Consider the following 26,515-nt stretch of genomic DNA (forward strand, 5'->3'; position numbering starts at 1 on the left):
GCCATTTAAAAAAATTAAAATTTGAAGCCCCACAGAACCCTAAAATGTCAGAATAAGCATCATATGATATTATTCATAAAAGCATTTTTAAAATGAATAATTTATCTTGAGAGCAATGAAGTGAATAATTTACTAGTCCCTGAAAGGAAATATTTTCTACCATAATACAGTGCACAAATTATTTTCAATAAATTATATCTTTAAGAAAACTTAAATCCTGAGAGAATTGAAAATTATGAGAGACATGAGCATCAGTTTGAGTAATAAATAATTATCCAATTTAAGAAGATTACTTTTCTATAAACGTAATTAAATTCTTTTTTAAAATGAAGAAGCTAAAGTAAAACCATTTCAGAAGCAAGCTACATTCCTAAGAAATCAGAGCTTTCTTTCAAGTGAGCAAATTATTGAATATAAATTGATATTAGAAAATAAATGTACCCCTGCTTCATAAACCACAGTTTGTAGGACAGTTATAGTGGACAAGTACCAAGTTACAAATCCAAAGACACAAGTTCTAGACTGTCTCCATCACTTCATAGAGCATTACTTGGAGGAAATCACCAAAACCTCTCTCAGCTTCATTTTCCTTATCTGGAACCAGAAATGATAACATTTATCCTGCTCAGTTTAGAGTTATGTTGAAGGTACATAAGATAACTGTTTTTTATCTCCTCCAGCCGTGACTCCTCATCCCCCTAGTCAGTTCCGCTCATTCCTACCTTTTGTTTCACCAGGGACACAGTGCAGCATGTGCTGGGATGACAGGGGTGTTGGGAAGCCGTCCCTGCAGATGGCTGACCACTGTTAACATTTGAGGTGTCAAGGGGTGTGGTGACACAGCAGCTGACCCGAGTGGCAGTGGCTGGTGCAAGGCGATAGAAATGGCTGTGGGTGGAGGGTAGAGTCCACTGCACTTTGCCCGGCTGCTTTCTGCTTTGACACCTCCCTTATGCCCTGAGGCATCTTCTCTATACACCGTGTTGAGTGCTGTTGTGGCTACGGACGTGGGCATCTCTTCTTCAGCACTGTGTTCAGTGGTGAGGAGAGCCTTACCGATTAGTTTCTATCTCCAGGCTTCTTGTCGCCCCCAAAGCCTTGCTGAACTTGTTAATATGTTATCAAAGAGAGGCAAGAAGGTCCTCACTGGGTTCTGAGCAGGGTCCCTCCCAACATTCAAGCTCTCCATAACTCTCAATCCTGGGACCGTGGACAGCCAAAGATGCAGAAGCAGCTTCCACACTCCCTAGGGCGCCATCCCAGCTCGTGAGGCTCTCAGCCGTGGCCGGACACAGGCCTGTGGGCAGGCTTTCCTCTCTGCTAGAAAGTCATACAGGCAGGAGGATCTGGTGAAGACCGTCCAGTGAGAAGGAAGCAGGCTGCCTGGATCAGTGCTCTGCCCTGGTCTCAGACCGGGTTCTTTGAGAACAGCATGAGTAAAGGGCCAGATAACTGAGACAAGCTCTGGGGGCCTTTCTTCACTGGTGGGTTGCATGGTCTTTGTGAAGAAGTGGATGAGACAACCAGAGAGCTACAGGGTGAGGTTGCCCAGAGGGCTTCAGGAGAGCAGAAACCACATACTCTGTGAAGATGAAGTCGAAGCTGACAGAAGTATCAGCAATCTTCTCAGTCTGATTATGGTTTTTGATTTATTGTCTTCAACACCATAGAAGGTAGATTTAGAAAGGGAATTTAATTAAGTCTTTAGGGAGAAAATAAGTTCATAGCTGTCCTTCCTTCCATGGACTGTGTGCTTGAAACCTTTCCTTCAGCTCCTTTCTAATACAGCAAAACTGTAATGAATGCTAAGAACTATACAAGACAGGGTAAAACGAGCAGGCACCTTCTCGCACCAACTTTCCTCAGAGAACTGAATTGTTGAAAACAGCATATAGCCTTTGTAATGTAGTTAAGTCAGATACAGTGTGAATACACATACACACAACTCAAGGTTTCAGATAGAAGGCTCCTATGTTTAACCATGATTCTAATGCAGGAGCTGAGTGCTTATGAAATATCTTTAATATCTTTGATATCTCTGCCTGTAATCGGAGGAGAGCTACTTACTGAATTCAGTTTCTTGCCACAGAACTTTGGACAAAGCAGTTTTTAGGACAAGGCAGTTTTTTTAATGGGACGTTTCTGTCAGATTATAGCCTCTTCATAAAGCAGTTACAGAAGCTATAGTACAGATGACTTAAATCACTTATAATACTATCTAAATCATTAACACCCATGGAGTGTGTTCTTTTTAAGATGAAAAGTTGTATCAAGAAAGGAGGATGTTCCTGTTATAGCTATACCATGACAGCTGAGTGACAGACTAGTGTACACACAGAAGCTCTGTTCCCACTGTTGACTGTCAGTGAGGAGGAAAGGAAATTAATCGCATGAGCCTTGTGCTATGAGATTTAATAGAGGTCTTGTTGATTCAGTATAGCTCTGTAGACTAAATAGCTCATAAAGATGTGACTGTCCTCTGGGCTTCTGAAAATATAGGAAAATACAAAGAAAAGGATTTTTCCCCCTAAAGTGTTTTTTTTTTTTTTTAACTAGATTTACTGCTCTTGCAGTAAATCTAGTTAATTTTTGCTCTTGCATAATTAATAAACCATTATTCAGTAATGTCTACAACTAATTTAATGTTGAATAATAGATACAAGTTCTGTGAGGTTGCTCGTATACAAATTGACTATGGAAGAGCATTCTTTAGTTAGCCCCCAGGAAGTGCTGTGTCAGCTAAACTCAATGTCAGGAACTTCTGTAGTTTAAGATAACAAAAGTTGCACCCACGATGGCAGGTGGAATTTCTGAGTATTAATTTAGAAAACAGTGAATGAATTCTTAACCAAAAACATTTGGCAAGTGACGCTGAGATAAACAGAGTATCCTGGTGTGTGGACTCCCATGTCGTAAGCCTAAAAATTAGTGAGAAAATAGCTTCCTACTATTGGGAAATTATTCCTGTTTCTAAATCAGTCCAAGAGTTGTTGTTCCTTGGACATTCTAGTAGTAAAGTATTTATTTTCTCAGGAAAAGTTATTCTGTGTGCCAAGGACTTGGGCTGTGAGTAAAATGATAGCTTCTTATTACTGTGGGCTATATCCTGTAACTTTTATAGGGATATAAAAGTGTGCTTTTTATCACATAACAGGAGATTACTCTAGTTTCTGTGGTAGCTGTAGTCATTTTTCCTTTGTAGGGATAGGATACCTTGTGTAGGGTGAAAAAAAAGTTTATGCCAAGTATCGGTGCAATTCTAGAAAGTAGTTTGTAGGCACTTTCAAAGCCCATGCTGAAATCGTTTTGTTGTTGTTGCAAATGGTATATAAATGACACAATTTTTAAACTACACTTATTTTCACTATTGCTTCTCATTCCTGCTTTCTCTGTATCTGCTTAGAAGGTCAGGAAAAGAATTGCTGTTTACTGTTTTTTAAGAAAATATTTAAATCCACAAAGTGAAGCTATTCAAACTTAAACTCCAGTATGGACACCAGATGGAAACCAGTTAATAATTCCTTAATCTCAGATTTAGAGATGAATGTAAACTGTACTTTACTGAACCGTGGAATGTATTTGATCTGCAGCTTGAAGAAGTACTGCATTGAGGTCATTGTTTAATGGGAATAATCTGCAAAGTTTGTAGCCTTAAATACGTTTCAGTGCTAAAATGTTTTTTTCTGGTTCAGACCAGAAGCCCAGAGGTTGGAATCAGTCTTATGTTTGAGTAGAAGGTATCTTCTGCTTTCCAAGGAGGGACCCAAAATCATGTTCTGTAGGGATTGTTGGGCAGGTCTCCAATTCAAGGCATAATGAAAAAGGAGAAAAGAAAGGCTTGAAAACAAGGTTCAAAAACTAGTAGTGGGAAGAAATGAGAGAGACATATTCTATTAACTAAAGTTCATATAGACCCTATTTCAGGAGCAAAGTTGTAACTCTGGAATGTGTATTTTTTCAAGAAAGAGGGTGTTCAATTCTTCTTTTGGGCTCCTTTCTTTGCAAGTATTTATTTAAGAAAAATTTGCATCCTGGTGTGACTTACTCATCTGACTTTTTCCACTATCTTAATGAATCCCCTCTGCTTTATTTTTTCATCATTTCAGACCTTTACTCTTGCCTTAAGGTTTTCTTAGGGTGTAAACAGGATTATTTAATATGATAGAGTTTGATAGGATTATTTAATATGGCTTCTCTAGTGTGGGCAGGCACTGACTTTTCCTGTGCTACTGTATGAAGAGGAAAGTTCACCTAGAGTAGGTGGGCTTTAAAGGGACAAGTGTGTATTTTTCTCAAAGTTTTTGGAATAGGATTTGGGGTAGGCAGTGATTAATATGAAAAAACTGAAACTGTTTTCCTCAACTATCAATTAGGAAAAAGAATTACTACTCATTCTTAAAAAGATACAGATGTGGAACCAGAATAAGTAGTGTGAGGGCTAGATTCATGAGCAGAATCTCTGCCAGCAAAGTTTTTGTTAATTTGTTTTTTTAAATAGTGACAAGAATGTGCAGTACAAGCAAAGTCTGGAAGATGTTGTCAATTGACAAGAGTCAGTCATAGTTTTCAATCAAGTTCTTAAATTTGGGGAAAAAGAGAACAGGTTCTAGTCCAGCTGAGCAAGAGCTGGCGGTCAGATGCAGAGTGAAGATGTTTGCTCTCCGTGCTGGCTCCCCTGGCTGGAAGAAGTGCTCCTGTATAGTTCCCAAGCCTGTGCCGGACAGTCAGCCTCAAGACTCCTTCTCTAGGATCTTCTCTGAAGGAATTCTTGGTATTTCTTGAAATTGCTGTCCTAAATCTGTAAGTCAGAACCACCCCACCACTTATCTGATCTTTTAACAAAAGTGGAAGGATGTTTTGTTCATCATTTAGCTCTTTGTCAGTGTCTCCTGGTATCACACCTGGATGTTTGGGCAAGCCTGTCCTCAGGTGCCCACTGCACCCATGCCATCTGCTAGGTAGTGTTACTTCCTGTGTTATGTAGGGGGGCCCTGCTTGTATGGAAATGATCTGTTAAGGGAGGCAGCTTAAGTAATATCATGGTGAAGGAGACAGGCATGCTTTTATTCATTTATTTCTGCTGCACTGCATGGCATGTGGGATCTTATGTTCCCCGACCAGGGATTGAATCCGCAACCCCTAAAGTGAAAGTGCAGAGTTTTAACCTCTGGACCTCTAGAGAGGTCCCAGGCATCCTTTTAAATTCCAGCTCTACCATTTAATAGCTGTCTGATCTTGAGCTTAGAAAGGCTATTTAGCTTGTCTAAGTCTCAGTAATGGGGTAATGTTAATACCTACTTCATAGCACTATTGTGAGAATTAAGATCTATTTAAAACATTTGTATCGCTCATAAACACTACATAAGCACGCAATCAACATAAACTACCTTTATTGTTTGACTAGACGGGAAGAAAGGGCTGGTGGGAAGAAAGGGCTGGTGCAGTGTGTGTCTTCACTTTTGTACCCCAAGCATCTAGCAGAGTGTCATGCCCACTGCCTGTAATAATGTCCCTATTACTTGACTGCAATGCAAATAGAGATGCTGCTGCTTGAATATTGAAACCAACTGCAGAGAAAGCCTTCAGTTATTCAGATTCATTGAAATCAATTTACTTTAACATTGACGATCTACTTGTGTAAAGTATTAAATCATAATTAAATCATAATTCACTGTGAAATATTATTTAGTAAAAGTTGAATAGACCAGAAAGAATATGATTATGTAAAAGATTAAATTGTTGTATGTGTATGTCTATTTAGAGAAACTAGCACTTTGAATAATTAATGATTCTGAAAAAGTAATCAAAAAGTTCTGTGTCAAATGCATCATGTAGGGACTTAGTTTTAAAGATGATTTGGGAATACGCTGTAAATTATTCTGAATTCATTGTGAAGAAACTCAGACTTTATAGTAAATAAAAATGTGATTGTGACTAAACTGATTTATTGAACCATGATAATTGGAATAACATTGATGGGACATTCCAAACAGCCTGCTGCTGCTGCTGCTAAGTCGCTTCAGTCGTGTCCGACTCTGTGCGACCCCATAGACGGCAGCCCACCAGGCTCCCCCGTCCCTGGGATTCTCCAGGCAAGAACACTGGAGTGGGTTGCCATTTCCTTCTCCAATGCATGAAACAGCCTACTTCAGTCTATTGCTTTCATGTTCTGGTTTCCATTGCCCCGTAATTTTGTTGAATAGAATACATCATTCACCTTTTGATAAAATAAATGAGTTTCATGCTGGTCATTGTGCAGTAAACAGATCCTGTTTGGTCTGGCGTGTGCTGTCATTCTGTGCCTGCTTCTGCAGTATGGTTAAAAGAGCAGTAGCCTCGACACAGAGGAGCTTTTTGTTCCTTCTTCAGCCATGTGGACTGCATATGCCAGGGCCTTGAAGTCAAAACAGAGAGAGAAAGAGAACTGGAGTTTATGCAGGACTGCTAGCTTTTGCTAATTTTTAAGTAACAATACTTTGATCTCTGAGTCTGAAAGAAAAAAAGGGAAGCATTTTAGACACAGAACAGCACTTTAAAAAGCCACATGAAAAAGTTCTTTGTTGCTTTAACATCTATGCAGATGGACAACTTCCTTGATTTATAAAATTCATGTACAGAGCAGTTTTTGCACAGGAACTTAAAAGTATTACTGCAATATCCAATATTATTTTTTGAAAACTCTTGGTCCATTGAAATTAATGGGAGAAACAGCTTATTAGCTAGTAAATTAATGATCTCTTCCAAAGTTAATTACTGGGTGAAGATTTTCTGTTATAAGAATAGAAGAAATAGCTCAAAGCTTTTTCTTGCAGAAAAGACTTAACATTTCAAGAGCATCATGATTAAAAATGTCATTCCATTGTGCTTGGGGTTTTGCCAGTTGACGGGCTTGGTGAGAGCACACTCTCAAGAGGCTGTCACAGCCCTGCCTGTATAGCCTGTGACCTTGCTGAGTGTTTAGGTGTCTGCCTCGCCAGCAGGCTGTGCTGTGTCAGCTTAAAGCGAGGATTGCCTGGTTTTCTTTAGACTCCTACACTCTGTTTTGTGATCTTCACTATATATTCAGGAAAGAGGTAAAAGACTAAGATGTTGAGTACCAGCTGTTATTCAAGGGACTAGATTGTTGATTCTTCATAACAAGCTCATGTCATAGGTATTATTATCTTCATTTCACAGAGGAGGTAACTGGCTTGGAGTGTTTGATTGGAAAAGCAGGGTTTCAGAGTCCGAAGCCCACAATATCTTGTAATTTCAGTACTGCTTTTTCTTACTCTATTTGACATTGTGTTGTTTGCACAGTTCGAATGTCTGTATTAAATACTTGTGTCTGTGTGACATTATACTGGTTAAAGTATAATGTATATAAAGTGTAATGTATAATTATAAAATATAATGTATATAAAGTATAAAGTATAGCTTTGAACATAGTTGATTCATGTTTTCTTTTACCTTCAGTAGAAAACAATTCATCCTATTATGGGCATATATAAAAAATTATATTCCATACACAAATTGGCCTGGAGGTATAAACAGAAATCTTTGGAATATTGAAAACCTGAGATGAGGTCTAAACCAAACTATTTTAAAATCATCAACTCTTCATTTTTTTCCCCTATAAAACTAGGATAGGAAAGAAAACTAAACTATAGAAAAACTAGCCAGTGCCAGCTTTTCTTTAACTTTGTATTATGATCATTACATGTAGCCCCATTCAGTTTGTTTCCTGTGTCATGTCCCACTTTGTGTCCTTGGCTTAGGGAGATGAATCACTGTCTCCAGAGGCAGTTGCCTCCAACTCTATTCTGTGCAAATAAAGTATAGAAAAGAGTGCCTTTTGCTGCATGCCAAAGAGAATTCTCTTTTAATTGGCCTTGTACTGTAGGACATATTTCCAAATGTGTCACTAATAATGAGAATAATAATAACTGCCATATACTGGAGAAGGATGTATGCCAAGAATTCTGCTTGTTAATTTATAAACTTTGTTAGACTAAAAGTAAGGGACAGCATTATTTTGCTCTTTATACAGACGAGGAAACTGAATATATACATTCAGTGAATTGAAGAACTAGGATTCAAATCCAAGTTCTCTGACTCCAAAATTGTATTCCTGCTCTATTAATTATTAATAGTATTATACGCTCCTTACTGCTCCATCAACTCAAAGAATCTTTACCTAACCTATGGGCTCTGACAAGCATATTTCAGATCAGACTTCATTTGTATTTCATCAGTGTAGTTTCAGTTTTTTAAAAATTTCAAACTTTTCTGTATGCCTTTAAAGTCTGCAGATTTCTTATGTGATGAAAGGGTTTGTATACATATCAGAGAAGTAGTGAAAAAATACAGAAGAGGAATTTTTAGTTAAATTTTGAGGACTTTTTCATGGCAAGGAGATTCTGGTATTCTATGTATATTTTTCCCATCTGTGTTTTATAAATTTATACCCTTTTATACTAGTAGATATGTTTATACATGTTTACTAAAGTAGCAGTACATATTATTGTGGCAATTATTTAAAAATTCTTATGCTTAAACAACATACTGTATAGTCGTTTAAATTTCACAGATTACTTTCACCTTCAATTTTAACAACTTGATAAAGTTGAGGGATTAGGCACTATTATTCCATTTTAACATATGTGCATGTCTGTAAAGCTTTTGATTTCTCCTTCAAATCTGAATGAAAGTCTTACTGAGTATGCTTGGTTGTATGTTTTTCCTTTTATCAATTTAAATATTTTGTTCCATTCCCTTTTGACTTGTAGAGTTTCTGGTGAGAAATCAGCTGATGACCTTATGGGAGTTCCCTTTTATGTTACTTGTAATTTTTACCTCATTGCTTTTAATATGTTATCTTCATCTTTAATTTTTGTCAGTTTGATTACTATGTGTCTTGGAGTGTTCCTCCTCGGGTTTATCCTGCCTGGGACTTTCTGTGCTTCCTAGACTTGGTTGACTTTTTCCTTTCCTGTGTTAAGGAAGTTTTCAGCTGTTATCTCTTCAAATATTTTCTCGGGTCTTTTCTGTCTTTCTTCTCCTTCTGGGACCCCTATGATGCAAATGTTAGTGTGTTTAATGTCGTCCCAGAGATCTCTTAGGCTGTCTTCATTTTTTTTTTTTTTTTTCATTCTTTATTTTAATATTCTGTTTAGTGGCAGTGATTTCCACCATTCTGTCTTCAGGTCACTTATCTGTTCTTCTGCCTCAGTTATTCTGCTTTTGATTCCTTCTAGTGTATTATTCATCTCTGTTTGTTCTTTAATTCTTCTAGGTCTTTCTCGAACATTTCTTGCATTTTCTCCATTCTTTTTTCCGAGATCGAGAATTCACTATCATTATTCTGAATTCTTTTTTCAGAAGGCAGCCTCTCTCCACTTCATTTAGTTGTTTTTCTGGGCTTTTATCTTGTCCCTTCATCTAGGGCATAATCCTCTGCCTTTTCATTTTGGTTAGCTTTCTGTTGATGTGGTTTTCATTCTGATGGGCTGGGGGTTGTAACTGTTGCTTCTTATGTCTGCTGTCTGTTGGATGACGTTAACAGGCTTGGGTAAGCCTCCTGAGGGGAGGGACTGGTAGTGGGAAAAACTGAGTCTTGCTCTGGTGGGCAGTGCTGCCACAAAACCAGCTTTACAACAAATGCTAAAGAAACTTCTTTAGGCAGGAAACAAAAGAGAAGGAAAAGACCTACAAAAAAATCAGAAACAGTTAAGAAAAGTAATAGGATCATTGTTGTTGTTGTTTGGTCACTGGGTCATGTCCCACTCTTGTGACCCCATAGACTCTAGTCTGCCAGGCTACTCTGTGGGATTTCCCAGGCAGAAATACTAGGGGCTTGCCATATGTTAATAATTGCCTTAATGTAAATGGATTAATTGCACCAACCAAAAGACATAGACTGGCTGGGTAGATGAAAACATGTGCATGTATGCACTTCCATTTACCACATCCCACTACTTAACCCCCTAAATTGTATGTAATTATTTAATATTTTTTGGTTTATAATGTTTCCATTATGGCTTGCAGTTGTGATTATCTTTTATTTTCTTCTTTGACTATTGATTATGAAAACTGATAAATGTCTTTTACTGTTGTGATTATGTAATTTCTTTAATTTTTTTATGTATGTATTTAATTATTTATGTAATTTATTTATTATTTAATACCATTTATTATGATTAGTCAACAGATAATAATAGAATTCTATATCACTAAAACTACCATTTAATAGAAAAACCTGATACCACTTTTTAAAATCCAGATGCACATTAGAATTATCTTGGAATTTTTTTGAAAACTATTGAGTGCCCAGGTAGTGTTTTTTTCTCCAAAGCTCCAAATATGATTCTAAATTGTTTAAAAACAACTGGACTGTATGATGATCTTTTGCTTTCATCTAGTTTGTTTTACTTTTTCTATTTTATATTCAGTGCTCTCATTTCATTTAGTTATTATTTTCCAGTTTCTTTTTTTGTTGTTCTTGTTCAAGCCTTTATCAAGTATAGGAGAAAAGATTTTGTGTGTGGTATGTGTGTGTGTCTAGTATGTATAATATATTTTAGGAAACGAGATTTTCCTTAGCTAAAAAATTTGACATTTTTAGCTCCACTTGTTTGACTAAGTTTGAATGTAATGCTTTAGTTCAGTTCAGTTCAGTTGCTCAGTCATGTCTGACTCTTTGAGGCCTCCATGTCCATCACCAACACCCAGAGTTCACTCAAACTCATGTCCATTGAGTTGGTGATGCCATCCAACCATCTCATCCTCTGTCATCCCCTTCTCCTCCCACCTTCAATCTTTCCCAGCATGAGAGTCTTTTCAAATGAGTCAGCTCTTCACATCAGGTGGCCAAAATATTGGAGTTTCAGCCTCAACATCAGTCCTTCCAATGAACACTGAGGACTGATCTCCTTTAGGATGGACTGGTTGGATCTCCTTGCAGTCCAAGGGACTCTCAAGAGTCTTCTCCAACACCACAGTTCAAAAGCATCAATTCTTCAGTGCTCAGCTTTCTTCACAGTCCAACTCTCACATCCATACATGACCACTGGAAAAACCATAGCCTTGACTAGACAGACCTTTGTTGACAAAGTAATGTCTCTGCTTTTTAATATGCTGTCTAGGTTGGTCATAACTTTCCTTCCAAGGAGTAAGAGTCTTTTAATTTCATGGCTGCAATCACCATCTGCAGTGATTTGGGAGCCCCCCAAAAATAAAGTCAGCCACTGTTTCCTCGTTTCCCCATCTATTTCCAATGAAGTGATGGGACCAGATGCCATGATCTTCGTTTTCTGAATGTTGAGCTTTAAGCCAACTTTTTCACTTTCCTCTTTTACTTTCATCAAGAGGCTCTTTAGTTCTTCTTCACTTTCTGCCATAAGGGTGGTGTCATCTGCATATCTGAGGTTATTGATATTTCTCCTGGCAATCTTGATTCCATCTTGTGCTTCTTCCAGCCCAGCGTTTCTCATGATGTACTCTGCATATAAGTTAAATAAGCAGGGTGACAATATACAGCCTTGACGTACTCCTTTTCCTATTTGGAACCAGTCTGTTGTTCCATGTCCAGTTCTAACTGTTGCTTCCTGACCTGCATACAGATTTCTCAAGAGGCAGATCAGGTGGTCTGGTATGCCCATCTCTTTAAGAATTTTCCACAGTTTGTTGTGATCCACACAGCCAAAGGCTTTGGCATAGTCAATAAAGCAGAAATAGATGTTTTTCTGGAGCTCTCTTGCTTTTTCCATGATCCAGCGGTAGTTGGCAATTTGATCTCTGGTTCCTCTGCCTTTTCTAAAACCTCCTTGAACATTTGGAAATTCACGGTTCATGTATTGTTGAAGCCTGGCTTGGAGAATTTTGAGCATTACTTTACTAGCATGTGAGATGAGTGCAATTGTATGTTAGTTCTAATTAATAGTCAATCAAAACTTTGATGTAATTCCATTTATTCTGGCATCTGGTCTACTAGACTTTTTATTGCTAAAGCCTAGAAAGCTTATTATTTGGGTGATTTAAAAAGAAAATTGAATGAGGCTTGAAACTTCTGTTCCAATTCTGAGAATATAAAGAAATACTATGTTGTTAAAAAAAAAAACAAAAACGCAAGAAAGTAACATGTAATACAATATTATTAACTAAAGTACAGAGTTTGTTCAAATTTAATGGACTTTTATGCTAGTTTCCATTATTTGTTCTCATACCTTATTCAAGATTCCACATTGTATTTAGTTGCACTGCACAGCTTCAGCTGCATGCAACAAATTCTGATTAATTCTTTTTGTTTTTACTCTGTTACAAATATTTTCTAATTTTCCTTGTTAGACCTCTCAGATATACCCATCATTTAAAAGTGGATGTTTAATTTCCAAATTCATGGGGTTTGTAAGGTATCCTTGATATTAATTTCTCATTTAAATGCTTTCTTGTCTGCAATCACCCTCTGTTTTTTCAGTCTTTTAACTTTATTGAGGCTTTCAATGGCTAAGTCAAAGGTCTCTGTTGCTAAATGTCACATTGCACTTGAAAGTATGTGGGTTATTTTCAAATATCTTTTGGTACTGATTTCTAACGTAATTCCACAGTGATAAGAGAACAGACTCTGTATGATTTCAATATCTTTAGACCATGAAATTTTTACACCTTATGTTATCCCTGAATATGTTCCACTGTCTTCTGGTTTATAGTCTATGGAAAGTTGAACAGAATTTTTCTCCTGCTATTGTGTGGAAATTACATAAATCTTAATTATGTTGAATTGGTTCACTATGCTTTTCAAGTCTACTTTATCCTTCTACTTTTCTGTCTATTCATTCTATTGATTTTTGAGAGTTTGATACTGAAACTGTAACTAAATATCCTAATTTATCTACTTAAAAATTATTGTAATATATAGTGAACTATATGTAACTTTGTTCTGTATTTTCCAAATCTCCTGTAAACTTATGACACTTTTGTAATCTAGAAAAGAAAAAGAAAAAAATACATGTTCAAACTAAGACAGCATGTTTTAGAAGTTGAAGAGACTGTGGGAAAGCCAATGCTTTCATACATGATGAAGAGAATGTAAACTGGTGTAATTCCTCTGGAGGGAAATACCAAGGACTCTATACACGTATTTACCTTTTGACCCAGCAAGTCCACTGCTTGGAATGTATACTGAAGGTACACTTCCAACAATAGAGTTGAATATGTGTGCATGGATTGGTATATATACGTATGTTTTATAAATCTGCCTACTTATGGATCCTAGAAGCAGTGGCACTCTTATAGTAAGGGGCACATCTAGCACTCAGATGTTGGTTTCTAGATACCATACCCCATAATTTAATTTAATTTAATTCCCTTAATTAAAGGAATTAAAGCTCCTTGGAGAAGTAATTGATTTCAAGACTAGAGCAGGGAAAGTGCAGTTTGAACTTGGAATATCTTTTGCTCCTGGAAAGTATGGCAATACTCAAAAAAGGATGAAAACTTGTTTAAAGAATGAAAAGACCAATTTTAAGTGTTCCTGGTTGCCAAAACTGGAACATTTTAGCCAACACAATAAACAACAATGGTAGTGGGTTTTTAGTCCTTAAAATAAAATAAATGTCCTTGAATCCATACCAATATAAAAATCAAATAAATGGGGGAGGAGGGATTATTCTTCCTTACATAAGAATTCCAATTAATAAATGTAGACCTTTAGAAAGATTGTAATTGAAAATCACCACTAAGTAAATACTACGTTATAATTGTTACAAACAAGATCCATTGATGAATGGTAAAATTAATGGGCAAAATTTGGAGAAGGAACAGGATTTTTAGTTTAGAGTTGTGAAGACTTGACCTGGAGTTTGCAGAGGTGCTTCCAAGACTGTTTACTCACATGGATATTGGCTGGAGGTCTCATTCCTCTCAAGTAAAGCTGCTTTAGGGCCTTCGTGGAAAGGAGTTGTCTTCCTGAAGAAGTGATCCAAGAGAAACACCAAAAAGAAAGCCACAATGCCCTTTGTGAGTTACTCTGAAATCACAAAATCGACAGCAGAAATCGGTTCTGTTTGCTCAGTTCAGTTCAGTCGCTCAGTTGTGTCTGACTCTTTGCGACCCCATGGACTGCAGCATACCAGGCCTCCCTGTCTATCACCAATCTATCCCGGATTTTACTCAAGCTCATCTCCATTGAGTCGGCAACGCCATCCAACCATCTCATCCTCTGTCATCCCCTTCTCCTCCCACCTTCAATCTTTCCCAGCATCGGGGTCTTTTCAAATGAGTCAGTTCTTCACATCAGGTGGCCAAAGTATTGGACTTTCAGCTTCAGCATCAGTCTTTCCAAAGAATATTCATGACTGATTTCCTTTAGGATGCACTGGTTGGATTCCTTGCAGTCCAAGGGACTCTCGAGTCTCCTCCAACACCACAGTTCAAAAGCATCAATTCTTCGTTGCTCAACTTTCTTTATAGTTCAACCCTCGCATCCATACATGACTACTGGAAAAATTATAGCTTTGACTAGACAGACCTTTGTTGGCAAAGCAATGTCTCTGCTTTTTAATATGCTGTGTGGGTAAGCGTCTTTTAATTTCATGGCTGCAGTCACCATCTGCAGTGATTTTGGAGCCCCCCAAAAATAAAGTCTGCCACTATTTCTACTGTCTCCCCATCTATTTATCATGAAGTGATGGGACCAGATACCATGATCTTAATTTTCTGAATGTTGAGTTTTAAGCCAACTTTTTCACTCTCCTCTTTCACTTTCATCAAGAGGCTCTTTAGTTCTTTGCTTTCTGCCATATGGGTTGTGTCATCTGCACATCTGAGGTTATTGATATTGCCCCCAGCAATCTTGATTCCAGCTTGTCCTTCATCCAGCCTGGCATTTCGCATGATGTACTACTCTGCATATAAGTTAAATAAGCAGGGTGACAATATACAGCCTTGACATACTCCTTTCCCTATTTGGAACTAGTCTGTTGTTCCATGTCCAGTTCTAACTGTTGCTTCCTGACCTGCATACAGATTTCTCAGGAGGCAGGTAAGGTGGTCTGGTATTCCCATCTCTTTCAGAATTTTCCACAGTGTATTGTGATCCATACCGTCAAAGGCTTTGGCATAGTCAATAAAGCAGAAGTAGATGCTTTTCTAGAACTCTTTTGCTTTTTTGATGATTCAGCGGATGTTGACAATTTGATCTGTGGTTCCTCTGCCTTTTCTAAATTCAACTTGAACATCTGAAAGTTCATGGTTCAGATACTGTTGAAGCCTGGCTTGGAGAATTTTGAGCATTACTTTGCTAGCATATGAGATGAGTACAATTATGCAGCAGTAGTTTGAACATTCTTTGGCATTGCCTTTCTTTGGGATTGGAATGAAAACTGACCTTTTCCAGTCCTGTGGCCACTGCTGAGTTTTCCAAATTTGCTGGCATATTGAGTGCAGCACTTTCACAGCATCATCTTTCAGGATTTGAAATAGCTCCACTGGAATTCCATCACCTCCACTAGCTTTGTTCATAGTGATGCTTCCTAAGGCCCACTGGACTTCACATTCCAGAATGTCTGACTCTAGGTGAGTGATCACACCATCGTGATTATCTGGGTCGTGAAGGTCTTTTTTGTATAGTTCTTCTGTGTATTCTTGCCACCACTTCTTCACATCTTCTGCTTCTGTTAGGTCCATACCATTTCTGTCCTTTATTGTGCTCATCTTTGCATGCAATGTTCCCTTGGTATCTCTAATTTTCTTGAAGAGATCTCTAGTCTTTCCCATTCTGTTGTTTTCCTCTATTTCTTTGCATTGATTGCTGAGGAAGGCTTTCTTATCTCTCCTTGCTCTTCTTTGGAACTCTGAATTCAAATGGGTATCTTTCCTTTTCGCTTCTCTTCTTTTCACAGCTATTTGTAAGGCCTCCGCAGAAAACCATTTTGCCTTTTTGCACTTCTTTTTCTTAAGGATGGTCTTGATCCCTGCCTCCTGTACAATGTCATGAACCTCTATCTGTAGTTCTTCAGGTACTCTGTCTGTCAAATCTAATCCATTGAATCTATTCCTCACTTCCACCGTATAATCATAAGGGATTTGATTTAGGTCATACCTGACCTAAATCTAGTGATTTTCCCTACTTTCTTCAATTTAAGTCTGAATTTGGCAATAAGGACTTCATGATCTGAGTCACAGTCAGCTCCTGGTCTTGTTTTTACTGACTGTATAGAGCTTCTACATCTTTGACTGCAAAGAATATAATCAGTCTGATTTCGGTATTGACCATCTGGTGATGTCCGTGTGTAGAGGCTTCTCTTGTGTTGTTGGAAGAGGCTGTTTGCTATGACCAGTGCGTTCTCTTGGCAATATTCTGTTAGCCTTTGCCCTGCCTCATTCTGTACTCCAAGGCCAAATTTGCCTGTTACTCCAGGTATTTCTTGGAGAAGGCAATGGCAACCCACTCCAGTACTCTTGCCTGGAAAATCCCATGGATGGAGGAGCCTGGTAGGCTGCAGTCCATGGGGTCGCTAAGAGTCTGGACACGACTGAGCGACTTCACTTTCATGCCTTGGAGAAGGAAATGGCAACCCGCTCCAGTATTCTTGCCTGGAGAATCCCAGGGACGGGGGAGCCTGGTAGGCTGCCATCTATGGGGTCGCACAGAGTCGGACAGGACTGAAGTGAACTAGCAGCAGCCAGGTATTTCTTGACTTACTATTTTTGCATTCCAGTATTGTGTTTGTTAGATATCTTAAAACCCACCACTGGGAAAGGGCATCTCTAGCCTAGTAATTCTTTTTTCTCTGTAAGAGTTCCCACTTGCCCTTTTGTTGTCAGTTTCCAGTGCTTCCAGTTTTGGTTCCTCTTTTTGTAACTTGCCCCAGGGCTAATCCTGGGCAAGATGACTGTGATAAGATTTGTAGTGGAAAAGAGAAGGTAGTGTTCACCATTTCCTGCCCTCGTCCATGACAAACCCTTCCTTACCTCAATCTTGTATTATGCACCCCCTACTTTATGTAATAAATTGTCCAGAACCCACCTGTGAAACCATAAGACTTAGACAAGCCTCTCTAATAGCAATGATCATGTTGTATTACAGTTAACCATTTTTAATGCCTGTCCTCAATATCATGTTCATATCTGAATCCCCAAGGCCTACTGAAGTGCCTAAAAGATCCCTACTGGGTAAATGGGTTTTCTTTTGAAATGTAAATATGCTTAAGAACCTTAAATTAAAGATGCTAATTTAGCTATCTGGGCCTTTGTCTATCCTAACTTTGGAAGGACAGGGGAAAAGAGAGCTCCTTCAGCCTATTTCCTATTTATTTTCACAAGCAGATACTCTAGGCTTTGCACCCCTTTACCCGGCTTTATTGTTGTTCTGTCCCTAAGTTGTGTCCGATTCTTTATGACCCTAGGGACTGCAACATGCCAGGCTTCCCTGTCCTTCACTGTCTCCCGGAGTTTGCTCAAACTCATGTCCCTTGAGTCAGTGATGCCCAGCTACCTGTGAGAGACTTCTGGAGTCGCCTTCATTCTGCATACTTATTCCTCCTGCAGATTCTTCTCTTTGGGCTCCCTTTCCCATCTCTTCCTATTCCTGGTATAAACCCATTCCCACCCCGGCTCCCTGGCCTGCAGGTCTTGTCCATCCAGCTGCACCCCACACCTCACTGAAGACTGGGATTTCGGATTCCCTCTGCTCCTTCCTAGGAGAAGGCGATGGCACCCCACTCCAGTACTCTTGCCTGGAAAATCCCAAGGACGGAGGAGCCTGGTGGGCTGCAGTCCATGGGGTCACTAGGAGTGGGACACAACTGAGCTACTTCACTTTCACTTTTCAATTTCATGCCTTGGAGAAGGAAATGGCAACCCACTCCAGTGTTCTTGCCTGGAGAATCCCAGGGACGGCGGAGCCTGGTGGGCTGCCGTCTACGGAGTCGCACAGAGTCGGCCAGGACTGAAGCGACTTAGCAGCAGCGGCAGCAGCAGCGGCAGCAGCAGCTGCTCCTTCCTCCCCCTGCAGCCATGGGCAGTTCCACCCATTCCTACACCAGCTGGCTCCTGAGGCCCTGCCCAGGCAGGGCCTGCTTGATCCCTAGCTCTGGAATCCCTTCTATCATCTTTCTGCCAAGGGGAAGTGAGACACAGTAAATCTTGATATTGGGGCAGAACTAGACGTCATTTGGGCTGACCTGCCATCTTAGTTCGTATGGCGCTTTTTCTTATGGAGAAAAATGAAACTAAATAAATGACCTATAAAAACTTAATAAATAAATATAAATTGTTTATTATCCCTGGGTCAAGAAGATCCCTTGGAGGAGGAAATGGCAACTGACCTCAGTATTCTTGCCTGGGAAAGCCCACAGACAGAGGAGCCTGGCGGCCTATAGTCCATTGGGGTTGTGAAGAGTCAGACATGACTGAGGGACTAACACTTTCATAACAAGCTTAATAAATAGAAGTTATTCATTAAAAGTCATAGAATTTTTGTATGGGAAGGAAATCTGATAATATTCTATTACCAGTCCTCATTTTACAGTTTAAATACTCAAAAGTTCAGGTGGGTTGAGTGATTTTTTTCAACAGTCATGTTTTCTGATGTAGAATCTCATATTGCAGCTGACTTAATTTCACGCCTAGTTAAATCTGCAACATTTTTTCTTCCAGAGTAGAAATTTTAAATTATTCTAACATTATTTATTAAATTTCATGTTTCACATTATATTGGTATATATTATAAGAATCATAGCACTTTTCTTTCTAACCCAGATTTAGGTCGATCTCGAGAACTTCAATACGTGTACGTGGATAACAACATTCATCTGAAAGGCTTGCCATCCTTTCTGTACAACAAAGTCATTGGGTGCAGTGGGTAAGGCCGATTTCACATTTTATACTAATACTCAGCTCTTTTGCTAGCTTTATTTCTACTTCAGTACTTAGCCCTGATAAAACTCAAAAATAGATGTATGACTTTTGATAATCCTGTTCAATTTTGTTTTGAGACTTAACATGCTAAACCAACTACCCTTCGAAACCAAAAATATTAAACAAGCATTTAGAATATTTTATTTTGAGTTTAGTTAGTAAGTTATAAATTTGGTCAATTATTTGTTGTTTTCCAGGTAAAAGAAAAATTAATTAATGCATACCATTATAAACTCAGTAGTTTCAGTCACAAATACTGGAGGAATCAGCGTTAATGTAAAAGTTTTTCTTTTCCTTCCATTGCAATGACAATTTTACTACGCTGGGACTTTACCAATTGAAAATATTTACAGCTTGACAATTTTAAATAGTCCCTCAATACAAATCATGATTCCAGCGACCAAAGCAGATGTTTCAGTTAATAGGAAATGAAGAACTTTTATTTTCAGGACAGCATTAATCTTTCCTTCTCAGTTAGGCTATTAGAAAGATAATGTCAGCTTCTCCTTCTATAGCAGTGAGACAGAACCACCCTGAAGTGGTTCCCAGAGTGGCATAGGCTTAAAACAGGACAGTTCAGCTGCCAGGACCAGCTTTTGACTGCCTCACTTTCCTCACTTAAGCAGCCACAGGATACTTGGAACACCTCTGAGGCTACTTAGCCAGCATGTTGACTCTCTCTTTATAATTTCAAACATCTTGAATAACCTGACTCATACTCTGTGTATTTCTGGCAAGAAAAGGGATGAAAATAAGCCTGTACATAGAGACAGCCATTCCCCTGCTGGCCTGGCTCCAGGGGATGGGCCCTGAACAGTGATTGCTCCAGAGAGGGTAATCCTAGAAGTAGTGCCCTTCCCCTAGGAAAAATTATGCACTTGTTATCTTGGAAGAGCCCTAGATGAATTCAGTGCCTGTGCAGGCTGATGAAATATAAGCTCAGAGATATATTCCAGAACTTTCTATGAAGAACAGATAGTAGAATATGTGGTAGAGTTTTTAGCTCAGTGATTTTTCTGCAGCTGATCATATGACAGCTGTGCTACTACTCACTCATTAATCCTAATAAGTTCTTAAAATATCTGTAATATAGCCTAATTTTTCCAAGTGATGAGCAAAATACCCTCAATCACCAAGATGCATGTAATGATGCAAGCAGGCTCCAAGGCTGAAGGGAGTTTTTTCTGCACCAAAGCCTTCAGAGACTGCACTGTAATATGATCTAAAATTTCTACACAATTAAGGAATAGCTCTTACTTGAGATAAAGAGTAAGTGCTTTTTGACGTTTAGATATAGCTGTTACTGACTTCCACCAGGTTCTATTTGTGCCAAGTTGAGAGATACGTATTTCCTTGTATTCATTTTTAATTTTTGGCCACACCATATGACTTGCAGAATCTTAGTTCTCTGACCAGGGACTGAACCTGGGCCCATGGCAGAGAAAACACTGAGTCCTAACCACAGGACCACCAGGGAATTCTACCCCCAACCCCTGCACTTTTTAAAAATATATTTTCGTTGTTGACTTGGCATCTAGTAGCACAGTTAGTGAATTTTATGAGAGCTTCACATCTTTGAGAAAATAAATAGTAAGGTAAAATATGCCAATTACTAGCAGATAGTCTACACTTTTTATTATTATTAGCATATTCCTTGGAGAAGGAAATGGCAACCCACTCCAGTGTTCTTTCCTGGAGAATCCCAGGGACGGAGGAGCCTGGTGGACTGCCGTCTATGGGGTCGCACAGAGTCGGACACGACTGAAGCGACTTAGCAGCAGCAGCAGCAGCAGCAGCAGCAGCAGCAGCAGCATATTCCTTTGGTAGTAATAATAAGAAGATAAAATTATTAAAAGGGAAGTTATCAAGCAATCAGTTTTCTAATATTAGTGGTTTTTTGGAGTGTTGACAATCCCATGTGCCAATGAAATGTGATCCAAAAGGTATTTTTAATCTATTGGTTTAACTCAGAATGCATTTTGTACAGAAGCAGTATTGGTGGTTATACTCCTAGCCAGCTCATTAAATGGTCATTTAATCCATTTTGCATCCCGAAAGTTATACTTACTTATAAAATATTTCTATGCAAAAACGTATTCAAAATTCTAATGTTGTTCAGTCAATTAGTTGTGTCTGACTCTTTGTGACCCCAGGGACTACACCACGCCAGGCTTCCCTGTCCTTAACCATCTCTGTAGCTTGCTCAAACTCACGCCCATTGAGTCAGTGAGGGCATCCAACCATCTTGTCCTCTGTCATCCCCTTCTCCTCCTGCCTTCAATCTTTCCCAGCATCAGGGTCTTTTCTAATGAGTTGGCTCTTCACATCAGGTGCCAAAGTATTGGAGCTTCAGTTTCAACGTCAGTTCTTCTAATGAATAATCAGGTTTGATTTCCTTTAGGGTGGACTGGTTGGATCTCCTTGCAGTCCAAGGGACTCTCAAGAGTCTTCTCCAACACCACAATTCAAAAGCATCAGTTCTTCGGTGCTCAGCTTTCTTCACAGTCCAGCTCCCACATCCATACATGATTACTGGAAAAACCATATCCTTGACTAGACGGACCTTTGTTCGCAAAGTAATGTCTCTGCTTTTTAGCATGCTGTCTGAGTTTGTCATAGCTTTTCTTCCAAGGAACAAGCATCTTAATTTCATGGCTGCAATTACCATCTGCAGTGATTTTGGAGCCCAAGAAAATAAAGTTTGTCACTGTTTCCACTGTTTCCCCATCTATTTGCCATGAAGTGATAGGACTGGATGCCATGGTCTTTGGTTTTTGAACGTTGAGTTTTAAGCCAGCTTTTTCACTCTCCTCTTTCACCTTCATCAAAAGGCTCTTTAGTTCCTCTTCTCTTTCTGCTGTAAGAATGGTGGTATCTGCATTTCTGAAGGTATTGATATTTCTCCTGGGAATATTGATTCCAGCATGTGCATCACCCAGCCTAGCATTTCTTATGGTGTAGTCTGCAAAGTTAAATAAGCAGAGTGAGATAATATACAGCCTTGACGTACTCCTTTCCTGATTTGGAACCAGTCTGTTGTTCCATGTCCGGTTCTAACTGTTGCTTCTTGACCTGCATACAGGTTTCACAAGAGGCAGCTTTGTAAAGTGGTCTAGTATTCCCATCACTTGAAGAATTTTCCATAGTTTGTTGTGATCCACACAGTCAAAGGCTTTACTATAGTCAGCGAAGCAGAAGTAGATGTTTTTCTGAAATTCTCTTGCTTTTTCTATGATCTAACAATTGTTGATAATTTGATCTCTGTCTGGTTCCTCTGCCTTTTCTAAAACCAGCTTGATTGTCTGGCAGTTCTCAGTTCACATACTGCTGAAGCCTGGCTTGGAGGATTTTGAGCATTACTTTGCTAGCGTGTGAGATGAGTGCAGTTGTGCAGTTGTTTGAAAATTCTTTGGCATTACCCTTCTTTGGGATTGGAATGAAAACTGACCTTTTCCAGTCCTGTGGCCACTGCTGAGTTTTCCAAATTTGCTGGCATATTGAGTACAGCACTTTCACAGCATCATATTTTAGGATTTGAAATAGCTCAGCTGGAATTTCATCACCTCCACTAACTTTGTTCATAGTGATGCTTCCTAAGGCCCACTTGACTTTGCACTCCAAGATGTCTGGCTCTAGGTGAGTGATCACACCATCGTGGATATCTGGGTCATTAAAATCTTTTTTGTATAGTTTTTCTGTGTATTATTGCCACCTCCTCTTAATCCTTTCTGCTTCTATTAAGTCCATACCATTTCTGTCCTTTATTATGCCCATCTTTGCATGAAATGTTCCCTTGGTATCTCTAATTTTCTTAAAGAGATCTCTAGTCTTTCCCATTCTGTTGTTTTTCTCTATTTCTTTGCATTGTTTACTGAGGAAGGCTTTCTTATCTCTCCTTGCTCTTCTTTGGAACTCTACATTCAGATGGATACATCCTTCCTTTTCTCCTTTGCCTTTCGCTTCTCTTCTTTTCACAGCTATATGTAAGGCCTCCTCAGATAACCATTTTGACTTTTTGCATTTCTTTTTCTTGGGGATGGTTTTGATCACTGCCTCATGTACAGTGTTATGAACTTCCATCCATAGTTCTTCAGGTACTCTATCAGATCTAATCCCTGTTTCTCACTTCCACTGTATAAGTGATTTGATTTAGGTCATACCTGAATGGCCTAGTAGTTCTCCATATTTTCTTCAATTTAAGTCTGAATTTTTCAATAAGTAGTTTATGATCTGAGCCACAGTCAGCTCCTGGTCTTGTTTTTGCTGACTGTATAGAGCTTCTCCATCTTCAGCTACAAAGAATATAATCAATCTGATTTCTGTATTGACCAAATACTGGTATTTTGGTATCTGGTGATGTCCATGTGTAGAATAATCTCTTGTGTTGTTGGAAGAGGGTGTTTGCTATGACCAGTGTATTCTCTCAGCAAAACTCAATTAGCTTTTGCCCTGCTTCGTTTTGTACTCCAAGGCCAAATTTGCCTGTTACTCCAGGTATCTCTTGACTTCCTACTTTTGCATTCCTGTCCCATATGATGAAAAGGACATCTTTTTTGGGTGTTAGTACTAGAAGGTCTTGTACGTCTTCATAGAACAGTTCAATTTCAACTGCTTTGGCATTCGTGGTTGGGGCATAGACTTGGATTGCTGTGACTTTGAATGGTTTATCTTGGAAACAGAGATCATTCTGTCATTTTTGAGATTGCACCCAGGGGCATCCAAGCATTTTGGACTCTTTTGTTAACTGTGAGGGCTTCTCCATTTATTCTAAGGGATTCTTGCCCATGGTAGTAGATATAATGGTCATTTAAATTAAATTCACACATCACGGTCCTTTTTAGCTCACTGATTACTAAAATGTCAAAGTTCACTCTCGCCATGTCCTGTTTGACCACTTCCAATTTGCCCTGATTCACAGGACCTAACCTTCCAGGTTCCTATGCAATACTGTTCTTTACAGCATCAGACTGTACTTTCACCAACAGTCACATCCACAGCTCGGTGTTGTTTCTGCTTTGGCTCAGCCTCTTCATTCCTTCTGGAATTATTTCTCCACTCTTCTCCAGTAGCATATTGGGCACCTACCAATCTATTCAGTGTCATATCTTTTTGCCTTTTTGTACTGTTCATGAAGTTCTCAAGGTAAGAATGCTAAAGAATGCCATTCCCTTCTCCAGTGGACCACATTGTGTCAGAACTCTCGACCATGATCTGTCCATCTTGGGTGGCTCTACATGGCATGGCTCACAGTTTCTTTGAGTTGGACAAGGCTGTGGTCCATGTCATCAGTTTGGTTAGTTTTCTGTGATTGTGGTTTTCATTCTGTCTGCTCTCTGATGGATGAGGATAAGAGGTTTGTAGAAGCTTCTTGATAGGAGGGACTGGCTGTGGGGAAAACTGGGTCTTGCTCTGGTGGGCAGGGCCATGCTCAGTAAATCTTTAACCCAATTTTCTGCTGATGGGTGGGGCTGTGTTCCCTCCCTATAGTTTGGCCTGAGGCCAAACTATGGTAGGGATAATGGCGGTAATGGCGACCTCCTTCAAAAGGACTGTCAGCATGCTGCAGCTCCCGGGACTGTTGTGTTCAGTGCCCCTGACCCTGCTGGAGGCCATTGTCAACTCACGCCTCTGCCAGAGACTCCCGGACACTCATGGGCAAGTCTGGCTCAGTCTCTTGTGGGGTCACTGCTCCTTTCACCTGAGTCCTGGTGTACAGAAAGTTTTGTTGTGCCCTCCAAGAGTCTGTTTCCCCAGTCCTGTGGAAGTTCTATAATCAAATTCTGCTGGCCTTCAAAGTCAAATTCCTGGGGGTTCTCAGTCCCTTTGTGGGATCCCCGGGTTGGGCAATCTGTTACAGGCCCTAGAACTTTTGCAACAGTAGAAGAACTTCTTTGGTATAGTTGTTCTCCAATTTGTGAGTCACCTGCTTGGCGGCTCCATAGTGGGGCTATTGGTGATCTCCTCCAAGAGGACTTAGGCCACGTAGGCCACATGCCGCACCTCCTAGGTCTGCTGCACCAGATGCCCTGTCCCCATGGCAGGTCACTGCCGACCCGTGCCACCTTAGGAGGTCTGAAACACTCAAAGGCAGGTCTGGCTCAGTCTCTTGTGGAGGTCACTGCTCCATTCCTTGGGTCCTGGTGGGCACAAGGTTTTGTTGGTGCCCTCCAAACATCTCTGGTGGGTCTTAGATTTGATTTTAATGCAGCTGTGCCCCTCCTACCATCTTGTTGGGGATTCTCCTTTGCCCTTGGATGCAGGGTATCTTTTTTTGGTGGGATCCAACATTCTCGTGTTGATGGTTGTTCAGCAGCCATCGAATCCTAATACATGGTAACTATTGAAGTCATAACAACAGAATTAAGGGGCTCCCTTCTTTTATCTCTTTTGTCTGTTGTATATATACAAAGGGAGTCTCCCATTCCAAGTCAAAGGAAGGATGGTTTGGGAAAAGGAGGGCAAGGTGAAGAACAAGCTTCTAAGGTAAATCTGTGTAAAAAACATTAGGATGTCAGAGGCCTAGCAAGTGTACCTCTTCATTCTGAACGAGGATGGTCGTTCAGTTGTTTATTCAGTGCATATTTTTGGCAACTCCTCCATTTGGTTATTCTCTAGGCAATGGCCGTACAGTGTAGGAGCCAAACAGTTCAGTTCCTCCTGCCTTTGTGGACCTCATAATCTAACTAGGGATCCAAGTGAACAGTCAGTAACTAAACACACCTGGTGCTGATTCTTTCCAAGGAGATGATATTTAAGCTGAAAACAGAAGAATCTCACACTTTGTTCTCCACCACCATCCCATGCTGCTTCTAGCCCAGGGATAGATCTAGGATAAAGAACACACCAGCTCCTGCTGTACTATGCTTTCTCTGAAACAATCATATTACCCTTTTCTGATTAACAGTCAAAGAAAACTGGAGCAAAATGAGTACAGCTTTAGGGATCTATGGCATGATATTAAAAAGTCGGATATATACATAGATAGATATATATGTATATATATATGTATAAAATTCACATCACAGAAGGAAAATAGAGAACCAGGTGTAAAACATATAAAAAGGTATAAAAATAGCAATTAACAAATATTGCACAGTTTCAAGAATTCTCAGAAGTCTAATAAAATTATATTTGATATTCATAGAAATGTGAATAAAGGTAGCTCCTCCTTATTTCATGTTCGTTTATTTGTCAAATAATTATTGAACATTAAGTAGCAAGTCAGCACTGTGCTAATAATTGTAGAAAAGATCATTTAGATATTTATCCTAATATACAAAAATAACTAATACAAAAAATAAATACCCTAAGAGAAAAGTAGAATGGTGAAAATCTATAGCACAGTGCCTGTTTATGACTAGTTTTGAAGTCACACACCGGCTTTCTGTTATATCCTATTGATTACACCGGTTAACACTGTTCCTTGTGGAGGAGACTTCCAGGAGGGGAGGAGCATGGGAGCCACCCTGGATTGCTTTCATGCTCTTTGCTAGTCTCTTAGGAAAATGTGGTTTTTATTTTGTCTGGATTTGTCTTACTGTTACTACAGAAATAAATGTCTTTTATTTCTTTTTTGTTTTACCTCAGAGGAGAAGTCCCTCCCATGTTAGAATTTTAT

At 39.3% G+C, this 26,515-nt stretch overlaps 1 protein-coding gene across 19 annotated transcripts in view; it reads left to right on the forward strand.

Annotated features, from left to right (window-relative positions):
• The window catches only part of LRRC28 (leucine rich repeat containing 28), a 193,982-nt gene that overhangs the window by 115,097 nt on the left and 52,370 nt on the right, over positions 1-26,515 (forward strand). For 14 of the 19 annotated variants that reach the window (XR_015150156.1, XR_015150155.1, XR_015150162.1 and 11 more), the window contains one exon: positions 18,739-18,841. The exons of the other annotated variants lie outside the window; for them this stretch is intronic. Coding sequence is in view for 8 of the 14 variants with exons in the window: in XM_086364826.1 (XP_086220952.1) it covers positions 18,739-18,841 (103 nt within the window). In the remaining 6 variants the exon portion in view is untranslated. The remainder of the gene's footprint in view (positions 1-18,738; positions 18,842-26,515) is intronic. 19 annotated transcript variants of the gene reach the window in all.

This window comes from Bos grunniens, chromosome 21 (assembly GCF_055505025.1).
Source record: "Bos grunniens cultivar Pamir isolate PY7600 chromosome 21, Bosgru_T2T1.0, whole genome shotgun sequence".
NCBI classification, from domain to species: Eukaryota; Metazoa; Chordata; class Mammalia; order Artiodactyla; family Bovidae; genus Bos; species Bos grunniens.